Source organism: Mesocricetus auratus, unplaced genomic scaffold (assembly GCF_017639785.1).
Source record: "Mesocricetus auratus isolate SY011 unplaced genomic scaffold, BCM_Maur_2.0 Super-Scaffold_100014, whole genome shotgun sequence".
Classification (NCBI taxonomy): Eukaryota; Metazoa; Chordata; class Mammalia; order Rodentia; family Cricetidae; genus Mesocricetus; species Mesocricetus auratus.
Genome location: NW_024429197.1, coordinates 4,181,612 through 4,197,054, shown reverse-complemented (window position 1 = coordinate 4,197,054; position 15,443 = coordinate 4,181,612). Strand labels below are relative to the sequence as shown.

The 15,443-nt window shown below is 51.4% G+C and overlaps 1 protein-coding gene across 2 annotated transcripts; it reads right to left on the bottom strand.

Moving 5' to 3' along the window:
- Positions 1 to 1,675: 1,675 nt before the first annotated feature.
- On the bottom strand, positions 1,676 to 15,437 carry Slc66a1 (solute carrier family 66 member 1). 2 transcript variants are annotated; one of them, XM_013121239.3, is made up of 8 exons: positions 15,328 to 15,434; positions 11,799 to 12,039; positions 8,182 to 8,311; positions 7,504 to 7,591; positions 6,984 to 7,126; positions 6,732 to 6,824; positions 5,700 to 5,885; positions 1,676 to 4,332 (listed from the first exon to the last, which is right to left on the bottom strand). In XM_013121239.3, exons 2-8 carry the CDS (start codon positions 11,960 to 11,962, stop codon positions 4,255 to 4,257), a joined length of 882 nt encoding a protein of 293 aa, XP_012976693.1. In that variant the 5' UTR covers positions 11,963 to 12,039; positions 15,328 to 15,434; the 3' UTR covers positions 1,676 to 4,254. The 2 variants fall into 2 exon arrangements, with proteins under 2 accessions (XP_012976693.1, XP_012976694.1); XM_013121240.3 differs by lacking the exon at positions 1,676 to 4,332 and adding an exon at positions 4,365 to 4,672 and having other exon boundaries at positions 5,688 to 5,885; positions 15,328 to 15,437.
- Between the last annotated feature and the right edge of the window lie 6 nt (positions 15,438 to 15,443).

Below are 15,443 nucleotides of genomic sequence, written 5' to 3'. Positions count from 1 at the left end.
CAAGAGGATCATCCTTGGCTACCTCCAGAGTTCAAGGTCAGCCTGGGACATGTAGACAATTCCCTAGAACAAACTAGTTGGTGCTGTTTGTTCTTTCTTGCTTGACAGTTAAGTTTTAATTTGCATTTCCCTTACTCTACTTGCTTTGTGACAGGGCCAGGCAAATATGACAGGCCCCTAATAATTAAGAATTTGGCCTCAGGCCAAACGTTGGTGGCTCACGCCTTTAAATCCCAGCACTTGGAAGGCGGAGGCAGGCAGATCTCTGTGAGTTCGAGACCAGCCTGGACTACCAAGCGAGTTCCAGGACAGCCTCCAAAGCCACAGAGAAACCCTGTCTCGAAAAAACAAAAAAACAAAGACAACAACAACAAAAAAAGAATTTGGCCTCAGTTCTAGCCTCCTGAAATGTTTTAGTCAGTTTCTGAGGAAGACAGGAACAAAGGGCAATCAACTGCCAACACCCGCATCCCCTCATACACAGTAAGGGTGAGAATTGCAGGTACTAGGACATGACCAATTCCATCCACACCCCACCCCCCAGGCACCTCAAGGCAATAACCAAATAAGGACAAAGCCTGGGACTTGTCTAAGAATCTAAAAGCACGTTGGTGGCGCATGCCTTTAATCCCAGCACTCCGGAGGCAGAGGCAGGCAGATCTCTGTGAATGAGACCAGCCTGGTCTACAAGAGCTAGTTCTAGGACAGCCTCCAAAGCCACAGAGAAACCCTGTCTCGAAAAACCAAAAAATAAATAAATAAATAAATAAATAAATCTAAAAGCTATAAACTTAGCCCACCCCTTCTATCCCTAATCAACTAGAAATGAACTAATATGATTGTCACTTGTGTAAACCAATCATACATAGAATGATACACTGCTTTTAGAATTCCTTTAGTTGTGTATAAAAAGAGCCTGCAACTTTTCTTGGGCATCGCCTTTTGCCATGTTTGCCTTTGTGCTGGATGCACAGCCCAGCATGCTGGTACCTCCTAGAGATAATAAATAAATGTTCTTGCTGATTGCATACATGGATGGTGGTCTTTTGTGGGACTTCTGCAGTCCAAGCTGATGTTCAACTTGTGCTCAACCTCCCCAGTGCTGAGATGAAAAAAAGGCCTATGCCACCAAACTTGGTTTTCTTTCTTTTTTAAAACTTTTGTTTATTCCTGGGTGGGAGGCAGAGGAGTATCAGATCTGGAGTTACAGGCAGTTTTCTACTGCCTGATGTAGGGGCTGGGAATCGAACACAGGTTTGATGCAAGGACAGGATATGCTCTTAACCACTGAGCCATTTCTCCGGCCCAATCAAGCTTTGTTTTCAATAACTGCTTTTAAAAACATGAAATTCGCTACAGAGAAACCCTGTCTCGAAAAACCAAAAAAAAACCAAAAAAACAAAAAAAAAACATGAAATTCAGAATATGAACATCTTATATAAACTCACGAAACTCTGAAATTAACTTAAATTGCTATGTTTTGGGGCCTTATTTGTCCTTGCTATTTCTAGGTTTTTGTTGTTAAGACAGGGTCTTGCATTGCCTGGGCTGGCCTCACAATATTATGTGCTACAGACCCGCTTCCTTGGGGGTGGGTGATGCTGTTCAGGTCCCAAAGAGGACATGTGGAGTCTGCGAGGGGAAAAGAGGAGACAGACACGAGAGGAGACAGACATGATGTGTGAGAGTTTATTGAAAAAAAGAATACACCTTTTAAACTCTATAGTTGCACGCAGGAGTACATGAGAGAACGAGGCCTATGAGCTGGGGTATGGCTTGCTATTGGGTTGAGGAAGCTAGCTTTGATCTTGACAGTAGACACCAGTCATATGTTAATGGAAGGGCCACAAGTTCCTCTTGCCAGAGATATTTGTCTCCCTTTTTAGCAAGCAGGAACTTTCGAGCCCCTGAGGAAATGGGGACTTGTCTAAATGCCTGACCTTGGGAAAAGGACTTCCTTGGGTGATCAGACACTCCATTACAGAATATTGCAATTTGACAGGCTGTGGTGGTGCACACCTTTAATTTTATCACCCCGCAGGCAGAGGCAAGAGGATCTCTGTAAATTCGAGGCCAGCTTGGTCTACAGAGTGAGTTCCAGGACAACCTCCAAAACAATACAGAGAAACCCTGTCTCGAAAAACCAAAATAAATACACACACACACACACACACACACACACACACACACACACACACACACACACACACACACCCTTACTATCTGACACTATAGGAGGAGTCCTTGCAGGCACATGGTCCAGCCTCCCCTCCCTTTGAGTAGCTTGAGGGAGACCATCCTGGCAGGTATATTTCCATTTCTGTGACTGAGCCTGGACTGGAACCAAATGCCCACACATGAGGCCTGAGGGTACCTCCAGGCCACACATGAAGATAAGCCTCCCGCCACTTCTTGACCTGTGACAAGCAGCAAGAAGAAAAGGCAGGCATCTGGGGCTGTCACCACAGCAGGTCCTGCTAGTCAAACTGGCTGTCTCACAGGCGCCTGAGGGGAAGTAAGCTGCCTAAACACACTATCGTGGTTACCATTTCTTCACCCATGTGACTGACAGACACCAGGACATAAACCCAAAAGTGCATCTCATGCAGTCAGCACAAACGGCTTCTAAGGTCAGTAACACGGTTTTTAGTGTTGTGGGAGAGGACGCCAGGCTTAGCGAGTTGGCCCAAGTCACAAGGCTCACCACTGGCTGAGGCAGGCATGAGACCCTGAAGTCCATGAACCACTTGCCAGGCTCTGCAAAGCCCCCTTCTGCGGCCCTTACTGGACAGATCAGGGCTAGGTAAGCTGCAGCCTGACTGTCCCTGAGTAGAGACCACACCTCCTCTGTCAGACAGGCATTCCCCACAGGCAAAACACATCTCCCCCCCGTGAAGGGATGTCACCCCTGCTGGAGAGAGGGATGAGGGCTTCTCAGGGGGCAGGGCTGTCATTTCATTTTCTCCTGCCCACATAGCTACAGTTCAGGCCTGTACTTGGGGTCATGTGTCACACTGAGGTCCCAGACCTTCAGGCTTGGAAAGGTGCCATCCAACCCTAGGAAAGTGACAGAGAGCCAGGTCCTAAGATGGGATGGGGCTAGATATCTAGCTGCAAAGATCACCTGACGCCAGCAGTGGGCTGGGAGCACCGCATGCCTTGCCTGGGTCTGTGTCAGGACCCTCTCTCTGCAGCTGCGGGCAGAGCAGCTCAAAGAGCACTCGGAGGTGGCTGCCCTCCGTCTGTCCCTGTCAGGTGGCCTCTTCTGGACCTAAAATAATGTATGTGAATGAGCTAGGGCTAACAGGGAAGGTAGCTGGTTCTCTGCCCCCAAGTCACCAGAAGGCGGTGGCCTACAGGAAGTTGGAACAGTGAGCGGGAATCAATCTTTATCCCTTCCTTTCTGGCGTCACCACCCTGTGCCCCGTCTCCTACCGTCCTCTACCCATGCTTCTAGTCACCATCTTCTTCAGGAGGGCACCAGTCTGTCCCTCCTCTCTACCTCCAAGGTGACCTTCACTGAGTTCTGACTGTACAAGAAGACACCTGACCACAGGCCTCTCTTTGGGCTGTCCACCTAACCTCATACAACCCTAGAGAGGATGCAGGAAGCAGTAGCATGGTCATGCCAAGCCTCTGGGGATGTCTGACCAAACCCCACCTAGTTATCTGCCTCTTCCAGAGCCTCAGGAGCAGGGGACCCACTGATATGTCCCTATTTGCTGCCATGTCCCACCACCAGGGTAGGGCCTGTCTACAAGAGGACAGAGAGATGAAAGTTAGAAAGTCAAGAGTCCATGGATGCTGGACACGATTCCCCCACCACTCTGGACTTACCCTGGGTCCCTGCCCAGACCCCGAGCACCGTGGGAAGGAGCAGCAGAAACAGGCCCAGCTGGAAAGTATCATTTACTAGGTTGTGTCCAGTCAGAGGAACAACCCTGAGTCCCCTGGCTGATGTAGCCTGGGGTACACAGGCAGATTGAGGTAGGTGGATGGGAGGTGGCCACACCATCTTCTGAGGTCTCAGCTTTTGGTCCCTGTAGGCTCCTCGGGCAGCTGTCTTACACCTGAGAGGTATGTCCCGGCATAGCATGATCCAACTCCAGATCTGTCTGAAGGCCAGGCATGAAGGGGTTCCAGGCCTCCCTCAGGCCACATCCTAGGCCCAGTCCAGCGGTGGAGGCAGGATCAAGGCCCATGCCTTGCCCTCTCTGGGATGGCAGCTGAGGTTCCCGTCATCCAGGGCACAGGTCAGCTTGGGAGGAGGGGCTCTCTCTCCGAGGCAGCAGCAGTGGTGTGGCGCCTGTACACCAGGAACTGGATGGAGATCTGAGGGTAGCATTAAGGCCACAGCAGACACACTGGGCTGGAGGTGCTCCTCCCACACTTCCCTGTTCTGCGGGTGACAGGGGCCAGCCAGGACCTCCTGTCCTCGCCCTTGCTCTCCCACCACCCTGAGGGCCAGCCCCGATCTCCCAGCTCAGCCATCAGGAACCCGGGAATAGAACCCTGCCTTCCTCTCTGTAACACTAAAAGCCTGGGCCACTTTGGGCCTTTCTCACCACATCCCATGGGGGACTTGGCAAACGCTGAAACAAGAGCCACTTGGCAAACATGGGAGGAGTGTTCAGACACTGATGCCATCACTGTTACTCTGGTGAGACAGCGGCTATGAATGCAGATGACAGGAGAGAGACACTGAGGGGCTGATGACTTCCGAGGTGCCACTCAGTGAGGAAGCAGTGGAGGTCAGGATCTGAGCCACTCACCCTTGCCTTCATGAGCTTAGCTCTGTTTCCAATGCATGGGTGCACTGACTTTTCTATTCCTCAGGGCCTTTGCACAGGCTGCGGTTGGACTCTGCTCCCCTGCTCTTGCTTGAATAACTTCTCCCCTGACCCACTTGAGATGATACCCACTGAGGCCTCTGTTTACCCCAAACCAGGACAGCCCAGTGGTGATACACTCCTGCTGTCTTTGTCTGCAGCACTTGGTACCACTGAAGTGAAGTAACTACCTCTGGTGCGTTCTGTCCTTGCTCACTGAGGGTGCTAGGTACGTAATACACACAAGTAGTGCATAATCTTGATGACATGATGGACTGATGGATACGGATGGATGGATGGATGGATGGATGGGTGGATGGATGAATGGATGGATGGATGGATAGATGGATGGATGGGAGTGGGTGAGTAGATGGATGGATAGATGAATAAATAGGAAGGTAAATGAGTGGGGGGATGAATGGATAGATGGATGGGAAGTTGGATGGGTAGATAAATGAACAGATGGATGGATGGGTGGGTGGATGGATGGATGGATGGGGTTGGAAGGGTAAATATAATCTGAATGAAAGGTTGGATTATAGATGGAAGGATAAGTAGATGAATGGATGTGTGGATGAATAGGCAGATGGATGGACAGGTAGATAGGTGAGAGGGTGGTGGGTGAATGGACAGATGAATGAACGGGTGAATGATGTTGGATACGGGTAAATGGAGGATGGATAACAGGCTAGACTGTAGATGGAGGGATGGGTAGGTGAATGGATAGGTGGACGAATACACAAATGGACGGATGGACTGGTGGATGGATGGATGGATGGACAGAGGGGTGCACTGGCAGGGATGAGCATGCTAAAGAAGAGACTGCCTTGCCCACATGACTTTGCCAGCATCGCATACCTTAAAGGATACAATGGAGTCAAGCAGCAGCACGCCCAGGCTGCCCACGAGCCAGGGCAGGTGGTGCAGCAGGTAGCTGCCCTCGCTCTGGCCCACCTCAGGGTTCTTGAGCAGCACGCTCAGTCCGTACAACGTGTTCCCCAGCATCACCAACGCAAACAGTGAGTAGGAAATGCCTTGGGTTGACTGCCGTAGGAACTGGAGGGTGGGGTGGAAGGGTGATATCAGAGACCCCAGAGAGTTCTTGTCCACAATACCAGCACTGGGAAGGCTAAGGCAGGAGGATCAGGAGTTCAAGGCCAAGCTTAGACTATATAGCCAGCTAGGGGTCAGTCTGGGCTAGTGAGAGCGCCCTGGCCCCGAAACCAGACAGGCTCTTTTTTTTTTTTTTTTTTTTTTTTTTTGGTTTTTCGAGACAGGGTTTCTCTGTGGCTTTGGAGGCTGTCCTGGAACTCACTTTGTAGACCAGGCTGGCCTCGAACTCACAGAGATCCGCCTGCCTCTGCCTCCCGAGTGCTGGGATTAAAGGTGTGCGCCACCACTGCCCAGCTCAGAGAGGCTCTTATCACTCTGGATTTTAACTGTCCACGTGTGTGCCCTGTGTGGTACATACTCTGAGCCTGTTTTTCTTTGTGTGCCTGATGCCCAGCATGGGCTTGGCACCCAAAACAGCCCTATCCAATGCCCAACTCCAAATCCCAACTCCAAGCACTTCTTCCAGGACCTCAGACGTCATAGCTGCCTATGCCTGCTGGCCACAGGTTGCACAGCCCTCACGGATTCCTCCTGCCGGGCAAGCCTCCAGTGGGGGTCCTCATACCTCTTGTCCACTCTCCCTCACACCTGACCTCCAATGTTGCTGAGACACAGTCTCATGCACCCCTCCACAGCACGCGTCATGGGGCCCATTTGCTAGCTGGGTGACTTTGCCCACATCAACAGCTGGTGTGGTCCACAGCTTCTGAACAAACACTCCTGCCCCATACCACTGCTTAACCTGCCAGCCCTGCTTCCACGTGACCCACACCCCTACCGAAAGCTCACATTGGTACGGATCTGAGGCAGCCTTGAGAGCAGGTACAGCACGCTGGAGATGGAGCCGATGACAAAGCCGATGACCTCCTTCTTTGTAAAGGGCTAGAGGGGGTGCGGAAGGGGGCATTCACTATCTGGTGGGAGTTTTAGGGAGCAGTCTCCCCAAGAGGGTGAGTAGTCCCCACAATTTAACATCTATCTGATCATTCAGGGGAATGAGAGTCAGCCCACCCCCATTACTGCCACAGACACATCCCCGACCTTATTGCCTGGATCCACAGACAAGAGTGTCCGTCCCCGGAAGCCTTCCCTGGAGACAGCTACAGGATCAGCGATGCGTAACAGTGGTGTGATACAGACGGTCCCCAAGAGGAACAAGAGCACAGAGTTGATAGGGGCAGACACTGGATTGAGGCAAGAGAGAAATCAAGATTAGGTGACAGCAGACAGCATGGAATGGAGTCCCAGCCTCGTTTCTCAGTAGCTGTGTGACCTTAGACAAGTGACCTAGCCTCTCTGAGCTTCAGTCCTTCATCTGTAGAATGGGGATATAACAGTACCCTTCCCCTAGGGATACAAAGGACAGTCAGGGCAGAGGCGTCAGCACTCTGTCCAGGGGGCTGTGCCATGACTCACCCTCCTTCTGGCTCTGAACCAGAGAAAGGAGAGAGCAAGCGGGGTGTCCCTGATCTGCACACGTCTCCATCTCTGCCTGCTTCAACTCAGGTCCCAGGCTTCCCAAGGCCAGCAGAGCCCAACCCAGAGTGACCCCTGGACTCACATGGAGAAGACCGATTCTTGAACTTGTAATGGAAGTACAGGGTCAGCATCAGGAGGTCGGCCAAGACATAGTACACAGCTGTGTAGGTCTGGGAAAGAGAAGCAGACCCGGGTCCTAGGCTCTGATACAACACATGCCCCCCCCCCCGCCCCCACCGCAACCCTCCAATGCACCCCATCTGGTGACCAGTTTTGGTCACATCACCCCTTTGACCCTCTTGTTTCCTCAACTGAACAGAGGGCTCCAGGTTCCTATCTAGGCAAATGTGGGATCAGGTGGACAAGGGGTCCAGCAAGAATACAACCTGGACAGTCCAACAAAGCATCTAGTGCCAGAGTCCAGACAGAACAGCCATGGTCTTCCTGACTGACCCTAGTCCTACTGGCCATAGAATGATGTCTGTGGTTCCCAAGGAAAACTCCATTTGTGACTTTGAGGGCCCCACACTCAAAAATTTTAATTGGGCCCCCAACCCCTCAGAACCACAGCCCCCTTGTGGTGTGGTATGCTTACATGGCAAATGGGGGAACCGAGACTTGAACAGAACCCTGACTCAAGGCGTGGTTACACAGCATGGTGGCCATGGAGTGTCGGCTGACACACTGGAGGCCCTTGCCTCTCCTCCCACAGTGTTCCTACTTGTCCTTAGCTGCCCTACTGTGCCTGGGACCCACCCACCTGCAGGGGTAGCTGATCTGCAAGGAAGGAGCCAATAAGGTTGCAGGAATCTCCACCGATCCAGCCTAGAAGGAACCACAGCGATAGGGCCTGGTCCATGTTTCCCGTCTTGCAGGCCTTGATGTATTGGCTGTGGAAGAGGACGGGGCATGTGCTCAGAGGCTGAGGTCAAAGAAGCCACTTAAAAGGCCAGTAAGAGCCTGGCAGTGGCAGCGCACGTCTTTAATCTCAGGAGGCAGAGGCAGGCGAATCTCTGTGAGTTTGAGACCAGCCTGGTCTACAAGAGCTGGTTCCATAACAGCCTCCAAAGCCAAAGAGAAAACCTGTCTCGAAAAACCAAAAAAAAAAAAAAAAAATTGTTGGGAGTGATCATCATTATTTAAAACCTCTTGTAAATATTGTCAGCCTTTTTAAGAATAGTGCATCCCCTCCCCAGTTTCCCTATGAATAGAACCTGGGCTCACAGGAATAGCTGATAGCCAGGAATATTTATCATATGATGTCATTTCCAATGACAGGGAGAGGCTTTTAAACACCCCTGGTCCATGAGACTCCCTGACCTAAGACAGACACAGCCCCCTCATGGATATCCCCACCCATGGCATTTTTATTTTGTACCTGTAAGGGCTCTAACACAAGGGTGACATCATAAAAAGCCATCTTAATACTCCCACTAAGATCCTAATAGCTAACACCTACTGTCTATTCCCTTATCGACTCTCAGACCTACAGTCCAGACCCCTTTCATTCATTAATAAAAAGTAAGGGAGGAGATGTTGGGGACCAGGTCACTGGATCTACATCTTATCCCAGGGCACACCTCAAAACCCAGGCGCCTTCCCACAGATGGCCTGGCGCCAGAGATAACCCATCGCTTGACAATGCTAACACCTACATTCCCTGGTGAGACCTCCTGCTCACTTGCTTATCAAACGCTTCCTGCTCCTAACAGCCCCCTCCCTCACTTCCCTGCATCTCGGATCTAACAACCTCCGCCCCATGACCGAAGCCGCATTTCCCCTATGTAAGCCTGTACAGAACTTTCAGTAAACGGCAGCTCGATCAGCCATGTTGTCCTGCTGTCCATCTCCCCCTTGTCTCTTGTCTCATTCATTCCAGGCTCCCTGGGCTCGAACCTGCTGTGCCCTGCTGGCCGGGGCAGATAATAATAATAATAATAATAATAATAATAATAATAAGAAGAAGAAGAAGAAGAAGAAGAAGAAGATGATGATGATGATGATGATGAAAATTTAAAAGCTAATTTTAAAAAAAGAAAGAAACTGAGAGCCAGGTGCAATGGTACAAAACGTTAATCCCAGCACTCAGGAGGCAGAGGCAGGTGGATCCCTATGAGTTTGAGGACAGCTTGGTCTAGACAGTGAGACTCTGTCTCAAAATTAACTAATTAACTAATAATAAAGAGCTGGGCAGTGCTGGTACTTGCCCTTCATCCCAGCTCTTGGGAGGCAGAGGCAGGTGGATCCCCCTGAGTTTGAGGCTCTTGTGGAAGCCCCAGATTCAGTTCCCAGCACCCACAGGATCCAGATACCATCTTTGGGCACCGGGTACCAAGCACACACGTGGTGGGTGCACTCACATACATGTAAGCAAAATAACAAACGTGTAATTGTGCTTTTGAAGAAAATGAAGACAGTTGGGAGTGGTGGCTACCCATGTAATCCCAGCAATTCAGAGACAGAGGCAGGAAGATCAGGAGTTCAGAGATACAGGATCCCCCTAGATAGGCTAGGTTGGCCTTGAACTCTTGATCCTCCTGCCTCAGCCTCCCAGAACCTGGAAAGGAGGTTGGGTATACAGAATCCATGGTATGCACATGGAGGTCAGAGGGCAACCTGTGGCATTAGTCCTCACTTTCCACCTTGTTTGAGGTGGGGTCTCTTGTTCACAGCTATGCATGCCAGGCCAGCTGGCCCACAAGCTCCCAAGGATGTTCCCGTGTCTGCTTCCTACTTCACCAGGAGCACTGGGATTACACACATGCATCACTGCATCCATCTTTACATGGGTTCTGGGGATTCAAACTAAGATCCTCATGATGAAGTGGCAAGCAATTTACACTGAGCCAGCCAACAAGCATACATTTTTTAAGATTTATTTTTAGTTTATAAGTGTTCTGGGGGGGCTGGAGAAATGGCTCAGAGGTTAAGAAAGCTAACTGCTCTTCCAGAGGTCCCAGCAACCCCATGGTGACTCACAACCATCTGTAATGAGATCTGGTGCCCTCTTCTGGTGTGCAGGCAAACATGCAGGCAGAACACTGTATACATAATAAATCTTAAAAATGAATGTATGTGCACCATGTATGTCCCTGGTGCGGAGGCCAGAAGAAGGTGTCAGATCTCCTGAAACTGGAGTTAGAAGCAGCAGTCATGTGTGTTGGGAACCAAACCTTCTTTTTTTTTTTTTCTTTTTTTTTTTTTTTTTTTGGTTTTTCGAGACAGGGTTTTTCTGTGGCTTTGGGGGCTGTCCTGGAACTCACTTTGTAGACCAGGCTGGCCTTGAACTCACAAGAGATCCACCTGCCTCTGCCTCCCGAGTGCTGGATTAAAGGCGTGCGCCATCAACGCCCGGCTGAGCAATTTTCTTGTTTGTTTGTTTGTTTTTGTTTTTTGAAACAGGGTTTCTCTGTGTAGCCTTGGCTGTCCTAGAACTCTGTGGACCAGGCTAGCCTTGGACACAGAGATCTGCCTGCCTCTGTCTCTGCCTCCTGAGTGCTGGGATTGAAGATGGACTCCACAGCCTTAGATGATAGAGCCCTTGGTGAATTCCTGACTTCGCTTCTGCCTGCTTCATCCTCCCATGATGCCCAGCCAGGCATGACAGTCGAGGTCCCTTATCTCACACACCTGCTGCTCTTGACCAGCTGTTTCCTGCCTGCTAGTAACTCATACCCCCAAGTTCTTCCTGCCTCTGCTGGGTGGCCAGGGGCTCTCTTTCATGCCGCATGTAATTGGACGCTGGCATATGCCAGCTTTCCAGCTGTACACACACTGGGTAAATGAGATCTAAGGCCCAGAGCAAGGCAATGATCTAACAGGTCACAGCCATTAGGTGGCAGAGCCGAATGTGGACACTCTGGACCCCTGTGCAGTAACATCCTTATTTCCCAGCCCAGCATCAGCCACATGATTTTGTAGTCCCTGCTTCCGTCTTCACCATCAGGCTGGAGGGACACAGCCATATTTAAAGCATCCCAGGCCTCCCATTTTCCAACCCCATTTCTTTCCAATTGAGCAATGAACAAAGAACACATTACTTAGCCCTCATCTTGTCTGTAAAACAGGGAAAGGAACTCTGCCTGTCACAGGGCTGTTATGAGGATCAAAGGAGGTAAACTCCACCAGCACCTAGGCACAGGCCAAGAATACAGTGGAAAATGTTACTATTTTAGCACCAGCATCATTCAACGTGAGGTCTGGCCTGCGCTGGACTCCATGCAGCCTCCCGTCTTCAGAGCAAGCTGGCCATCAGTGAATGTGATCAGGGAGGGAGGAAATCTAGACAGGCCAATGACCAGCCAGCCGAACCTTCTGTACCGTACAGGGACTGCTACCAACCCCACCTGCTCCTGTCATATAGGCATATATACTCACGGGAAGGTAGATGCGGCAAAGCAGAGAATGGAGACCAAGCCCAGGCCCACGCTGGCCTCATCCCAGCCATCCTGAGCACATTCACCAAACACATCCCAGATCCACTGGATGGAGCCATTGGGACACATGGAAAAGTTGCTTGCGCCCAGCATCCTCCAGACCATGGCTGCAGAGGGAGGGTCCCAGCAGGGGAGAAGGTGCAGGTGTATGGAGACAGTTCGGAGGCTGGCAAAGGTCCGTTCTACACAAAGGGAAAGAGGAGGTCTTCAGCCTTTTTCATGATCCCGTGGTGTCAACTGGCTCTGTCCTCTACATAGTGAGGATAATGACAGGCCCTACTTCATATAGCTGTCTCGACAGTCAAATGAGTTCACAGGTAGAGGGGGTGGGTCTGTATGCCAACAGCACCTTCTGAAACAACTTGTGAACATGTAGGTATTTTTCCTATTTTAGAGGTGAGATCTAGAGCCTTGCATGTGTGGAGAAGAGGTCAACAACTGTCCTGCATCTCCAGCATTTTATATTTAAACTTTGCATCTCAAGAGGGTCTCACAAATGGCCCTAACTGGCCTTATGCCTTCAATCCTGCTTCAGACACCTGAGTGCTGGGATCACAGCTGAACCACCAGGCAAGGTTTCCATTCCTTTGTCATTACTATACTCAGACAAGGTCTCTGAGGCCAGGCCTCTCTGGGGGGAAGCTACGCTAAGCATCTTTCCTGTGTGAATGAGAAGGTGATCCCTAGGGTTGCCCAGGTACCCAGATATGAAGCTGGGGCCCATGTCCCTCCCAAAGCCTGAAGGACATGCATGACACCTTCCTGCAAGGAAGCCACAGCCCACCCCAGAGTCTGGCTGATTGAAGGAGCAGGAAGACAGAGTCCTTAAAGTTCCTTGCCACCTGCACAGAGTAGGACACTGTCACTCTCTATGCATGACAACCAGAGAAGGGAAGGGAGGGCAAGGCCTGGCCCGAGCCATCTCCTCCGGTCCTGGCTTGCATTCACACATTCTGTCCTCAGCCTGATTCAAACGAAACACTACTGACATATTCGGGAGGGGCCCGAGACCACAGTAGGGAAGTCATCTGTTAGGGCCACCCAGCCAGAAAGCAAAGAGTCAAACCCCCAAGGGTTTGGCTTCCCCTTTTGTCACTGTACTAAGAGGGTGCTTCCTCATCCAGATGGAGTCGCTCTTGGATCTTATTAGTTCCCACTTACACCTCCGGACTCCTCACAAAGCTCTGACTGGACCCAGGACTGCTGAGCTTGCGATGATCAGGCCAGAGGGAGGAAGCAAGGCAATTCATTTTCTCAGGAAGCCCAGACTCTCAAACCCGTGACTAGCTGCTAGAGGTAAGGGTGCCCCAGGTCACGATCTGGCAGCTCCAGTATGGGGTAGAGGGTGGATAGGAGGTTCTTCCCTGGTCTCAGTGGCTAGTGCAGAAGACATCAGCATAGCCAATTGGGGGAGAAATTACGTGACGCGGTACTTCACACACAATCCAGGTAAGAACTGTGTGTCTAAGAAGGCCTCTTGTTTTCCAGCCGCACATATCCTACTGGACTCCCCCGCCCCATGCCCCCAGGATGGCTCTGAATGGGCCACCACAGTTCATCACACATCCTCACACTGCCATCTCTCACAACACCCAGGCCGAGCAGAGAACACTGTCCCCACTTTAAAGTAGGGTTGAGTGTCTTTGAGCCAGTGAGTCAGCCTGTCGGAAGCTGTCTATGAACTGAGACTAATATCCCGGTCACTGTGGAGCCCCTCACTCCCTTCCACCAGGTCAGGAAGGAAACAAGGTGAGCAGGGACTGGGTGTGAGCAGCCCTTCCAGCATCTTCAAAGGCTCTTGATAGCAAAGGTTGGTCCTGAGAGCTCATACACACTAGTCACGTGCTCTACCTGGCTACCTACATCCCTCAGTCTACAGGATTCTGACTCTCAGGGTTCATTTCCAGAAAGGCTGGCCAGGAGACAGATCTCCTGAAATACCCTACTCCTCTCCAACTCCAAGCAACGCCAGGGAGGTGCTTCTCACCAAAGCAGATGCAGGTTCTATTCTGGTACTGGATCAAGTTCAAATTCACAGAGACAAGGTCCCAAGGACCCCCAAGAAACACTCTCCTAACTTCCATCTCCTACCCCAGGTCCACTGAGTCCCAGGAACCCACACACGCCGTTTCTTCCTCTAAGGAATCCTTCTCCACCACAAAACCTGCTAGAGATACCATGACCCATTTCTAAGCTGCCTTCTCCAAGGTGGTGCATGACTTCCTCCTGTCCCTGGGAACACGCTCCTGGAGAAGACTGTTAAACACTGCTCTTCAAGGAAGTCTCTCTCCCCTCTCCCTGTTTGTATATTTCCTATTCTCATGGTCTGGATGCATCACCTGCACAACGAAGGTTCAGAAAATGTAAAGGAGAGGGAGAGGGAAGGAAACGTGAGGGGGGGTTAAGAGGGGGGAAAAAAGACATGGAGCCGGGCAATGGCGGCGCACACCTTTAATTCCAGCACTCAGGAGGCGGAGGCAGGCAGAACTCAGTGAGTTCCAGGCCAGCCTGATATACAAAGAAGTTCCAAGACAGCTAGAGTGTTACACAGAGAAACGCTGTCTCGAAAAACAAACAAAAGGCATGAGAAGGCGAAGGGAGGAAAGTTGTGAATTGAGGAGAGCCTAGGACTGAGAAGTCCCTCTGGGCAAGTGACAGCGCTTCAGAGTTCTGATGCATAAAATGAAGGAAGTCATGAAAGGTGTTTACCTCTTAGACTGACAGCAGACTTCAATGAAAACCTAGGTCAAGCTGTAAGCTACAATCCCCCAGAAACAGGAAGGATCCTGACTCTCATGGTTCATGTCCAGAAAGGCTGGCCGGGAGACAGTACCTCCTGTCACGCCCAACTCCTCCAGCTTTAAGCAAAGCCAGGAAGATGCTTCCCACCCAAGCACATCTGGCACGGTCTACGGTAATATTCTGTTCTTGCTGTAGCTCCCTGGGTCACACAGTAACACACAGGATACAACACTAACTGAACAAAACCTACAGCAGTCCTCACACTTCTAACCAACCCTCCTTGGAATCCTGCTGTGAGCCTGGCGTGGGAGGGGGCACTCTGGGTTCCCTCGCTGCAGACCTGGGGAGAATGTGTCAGGAGATCCCACGTTGGCTCCTGGATCCTACCCACTCCAGGCCTCCATACCAAGACTCTAACTCCTTCCGGTGACTCTGCCGGTTCGGAGGGATAATGACAGGGCAGCCGCTGGGGCAAGCGCCGCGAGGCCCCCGCCCAATTCGGGGAAAACAAGGCAATCAGAAGCCAAGAGACCGGAAGACAGGTGAGAAGTGGAGCCCGACCCAGACTCGGATCCCAGGCCAGACCGGGCTGAAGCCCGGGACCCCGCGCCCCAAAAGGGGACCGGCGCCGGGAGCCGTGCAGGGCTGGAGGAGGTTGTAGGAAAGAATTAACAGGGCGCGCCCGGGGTCCCGACCCCTGGCCTGCCGCCAGCCCTCTGCAGTCTCACCAGATGAGGATCCACAGCGGTGCTCTGCTTCAAGGTCCGTAGCCTGCCGGGGTCAGCTGATCTTCGCGACGCCCCGCCCCCCGCGCGCTGTGGGCGGAGCCCGAGGCGCCCCGGGC

Bases quoted from the DNA above. Each gene is read 5' to 3' on its own strand.
- Slc66a1 (XM_013121239.3), bottom strand. From the start codon at position 11,962: ATGGTCTGGAGGATGCTGGGCGCAAGCAACTTTTCCATGTGTCCCAAT. The intron at 8,312-11,798 runs GTGAGTATATAT...CCTCTTCCACAG, and splicing joins TTTGCCGCATCTACCTTCCC to CCAATACATCAAGGCCTGCA. The intron at 4,333-5,699 runs GTATCCTTTAAG...TGCTACCCTCAG, and splicing joins TGCTGCTGCTTGACTCCATT to ATCTCCATCCAGTTCCTGGT.